The 3,684-nt window shown below is 43.2% G+C and overlaps 2 protein-coding genes across 2 annotated transcripts in view; one reads left to right on the plus strand and one right to left on the minus strand.

Moving 5' to 3' along the window:
* The window catches only part of PHALS_11975 (catalase peroxidase hpi), a gene marked incomplete at both ends in the record, with an annotated part of 4,431 nt that extends 3,819 nt beyond the window's left edge, over window positions 1–612 (minus strand). The window contains one exon of the mRNA XM_024727433.1: window positions 1–612. This exon is cut by the window's left edge and continues 177 nt beyond it. Coding sequence (XP_024578011.1) covers window positions 1–612 — 612 coding nt within the window.
* PHALS_14547 (uncharacterized protein) lies at window positions 611–1,140 on the plus strand. The gene has a single exon (XM_024727434.2). The coding sequence runs from the start codon at window positions 743–745 to the stop codon at window positions 944–946; it is 204 nt and encodes a 67-aa protein (XP_024578012.1). The 5' UTR covers window positions 611–742; the 3' UTR covers window positions 947–1,140.
* Window positions 1,141–3,684: the final 2,544 nt, after the last annotated feature.

Genomic DNA, 3,684 nt, shown 5'->3' on the forward strand with positions numbered 1-3,684 from the left:
AAATGCATGACCTCCACCTATAAGAGCAACTGTCTCGCGATCGTTCATTCCCATGCGTGCAAACGTGTCGCGGACTTGTGCGGCTGAGCCGACCGGGTCTGAGTTGCCCATCGGGCCTTCGGGGTTCACGTAGATAAGTCCCAGTGTCGTCGTACCCAGAGGATTCTGACACTGACTCTCCTTTGTGCACGGTGCCACACTTTGCTGCTCGGGTGTCGGACCCAGCTCAAGACTATTCGTGCCATCAACGTCATCTCGACGGCCACCACAGAAACCCAATATGGGACCTCCCATACTCTGAATAGCAACATCACCCGACAGTACAATTAAATCACCCCACGATAGTGTGTCGCCGTATTTGGCCTTAATCGGTTCCAGTAGTCTCAGTGCCTTGTCCAGATTTGTGTTATCATTCCAGCTGCGTTCGGGATTAAAGCGAATACGACCACCGTCACAGCCACCACGGCCATCAGCACGACGGTACGATCCATTGCAGTGCCACGCCAGACGAATAAAGAGGCCACCATAATGACCAAAATCAGCAGGCCAAAAATCTTGCGAGTCTGTCATTAACTTCAACAGATCAGTCTTGACAGCGTCATAGTTGATCATTTGACAGTGTTCAAGTCCGTCGAATTTGTTGGAAATTTGCCGATCCTGTCCCCTGACTAAAACGGCGTACCCGAATGGGCAACCTGCCGATCGGCTAGCCTTGATTCTCGCCGAGAGATTGGCAATAGCAATGAGTAAGGTGATAAGATGTATGTTCATCACAAAGGTTTGGTTCTATTGCACTACTGAGGAAATAGAATTGTGTTTGAATCAAGAGCCCGCTTGGTCTGCTAAACTCCCTCAACCAAATGCTGTAATAGCAACACATGATCACCATAGCGTTGGACTTGTCGACTTGAAGTTAGGTCAATTGTGTGATAAGCCCTACCATTGATCAAGGAAGTCCGTAGAAAAAAATGCTGTGCAACCGGATGATCCGAGGTCATTGACCCGTAAGTTAGCGTGGACGTGATACTCTAGACATCATGAGTCTACAATAGAGCTAATAGGGCCCATTTTATATTCCGATATAGATAACATAAGGTAAATGTATTTTTTGCCATGGGCACGACACACCGTCGAAGCATCACTACTGAAATTTTTAAATGCTTTATCTGATACATGTTTAAGTTTGAATCAATATTGAACAAAGTGAAAGCGGAAGCAATGTTGTTCGTTGAACATATACTTGATTTAGTCGAGAATAGTGCTTGCTTCAAGTTAAAGTGCTTGTACGATGATTGCAGAGAAAAAAATCCAAAATGTTTCTGGCAACAGAATTTTAATCGCATCGGCAAATCACTTGGAATAAACAGTGATTAACATTTGTATCACCGCTACGACAGGACAGAGCTGTCGTTGAAAGATCTGAAACCATCCTTCAAAAAATCATCACGTATTCAGGACAAAGAACCATCGCATCGTTGTTTAGACGTTTTAGATGATTTTTCCTACGGCCACCTGCGCGAACTATCTGTCTGTAGCTCTGGCTAGATAGATATATTAATGCATCCGATAGATACTGCATCTAAAGCACCAAAAGCTTCAGAATATTCTAGCTCAGAAAGCTCGGAAGACACCTTGCAGAAGTTGCACTCGCTGGAGAAAACTGCGCTGTGTAAACAGATTCGTAGCCTATTTCAACATTGATAAATGCATCCAATCCATTCACTTTTTCGTAGTGGCGCTTTCAATGTGTTTATTAGTCATGGGTGCAGCGCCGTCCTGTCTTTTTCGGTCTTGTCTGGTGATATATTGCCAAAGAAAATGGCTACACAACATTGCACTTTGCAACCAAGTAAAATGATTGACATTAGGCTGCTGCGGCAAAGGCCTCACTACTATTAGAAGCCAACAAAACAAGCAATGATGTTTGTTTTTGATAGGACCGCTTTCATCTCAAGCAGAACATTTAGTCCTTGTTGAATCATACTGCATAATCAACTGAAATCCATGATCTTATACGATTCTATGTCAGTATGTAATACCCGTAATACTTATCTTTCATTCTCCGAATTTCGAATGTAAAAAAGAGGAGCAACGCACGACAAATAGGAACTGCTTCCACTGTACACAAATGTTAATGACAGGGTAATAAATGGATTATTAGCGGAATTTGAATCAAAAGTATCTGAATGTATCGCCAACGTCAAAAAGTAAAGCACCACACAAGCGAGATATGACGTAGGTCACTGTCGATGCGGATGCTTTTATTGGTGTTACTGCATACAAAGCCGCACATTTATTCGCAATGTCGTGGCGCAGGCAAAAACTGCAGTATTTTTGCTGTGGGATTTGGTCATTTTTTACGACGCTTGAGCAATTAATCCAAACGCCAACCAGGTAACGAGTTGATGTCTACATTTATACCTGTAGCCTTGAACCCGTATGATTTCGTTTGCAAACTAGAAAAGCTGTCAACTACGTCGTCGTCCTGTGCTTTGAGCTCTTTACGCTACATTCCCTAACACGTATTATCAGCGGCGCCATTGAATTACAGCATCCGTTGTATCCTTATTTCACTTCAACAAAAATTCTTGACATGCAGTCCCTCTGACTTTTGGGTCCGGTGGCCGCATGTTCCTCTGCCTTTTGGGTCCGGTGGCCGCATGCTTCGAGAGATTTTTCGAGTGATCCTATAATTCACGACGTACATGCTCTCTAGAGTTTCTATGCTCTAGACTCAAGTCATACGTTACGGCCGAAGAAACGATAATTTTTCTGTGCAAAAGCTACCCGAATCGAAGCTTACGTTGCCGCATGCCACTCAAAAGCGCCAGAACGGTCCTTAAGGCCTCACCGTGCGCATTCCTCGTTTCAGCAGTTGTAAGTATACTTCTTAGTTGTTGCAACTACAAAGCTTCAAGTTGATTTGGATGTACGCATGCTCTGTACATTTCATCGATGAAATCAATGCCGTTCACTATTCACTGAGAGCCCGCTTTAACGATTGCAGAGAAGAATTTTTCGTCCTCTCTTTTATAGGGTCTTCATTTATACCGATACTTCAATACTTGTGAATATTTCACGATTACAAAAAGGGCGAAGTAAATATCGTACCATGGTACAATATCTCATCTGTTCGATTGTACAATGTTGTAAGGTGAAGGTTCACAACAGTATAGTACATCGTTGCACCCTACGCTGTAAGACGTGGCTCACAATAAGTGTCACGAGGCAAAAACTTCAGTTTTGTGAAACAAATCATGGCATTAACAGTCGTTATGAGAGTATTAGAAATACCGGAGAATCAGTATTTGCGAAGCTATGGAAATCCGTGGGCCTATTATCGAGAAGAATGACAGTTTCTATCATAAGAGATAGTGACACGTATTATAGTTTGTCCTGCAATTATGTACCCTTGACATAGGAGAGCGAACAACCACGCACCATTTCGATATCTTAAACGCTCTCGGTTCCGCTAATCGTAGATTCGCAAAACCCATCTTCTATGCGCTTGCTGACGCGAACTGTGAAAAATAAAGCTTCCTCTGTGTAAAGTACAAGACAACCCCTTTACGCTTTGTAGCCCTTGTACTTGATCCCATTTAATGGGTGTCACGTGCCCTGGTAGGGGGGGGGAAGTTAAGGCTATGTTTAACTTAACAGCTGTCAAATAAGACAGCTGGACTT

This window comes from Plasmopara halstedii, assembly GCF_900000015.1.
Source record: "Plasmopara halstedii genome assembly, contig: Scaffold_555, whole genome shotgun sequence".
NCBI lineage: Eukaryota > Oomycota > Peronosporomycetes > Peronosporales > Peronosporaceae > Plasmopara > Plasmopara halstedii.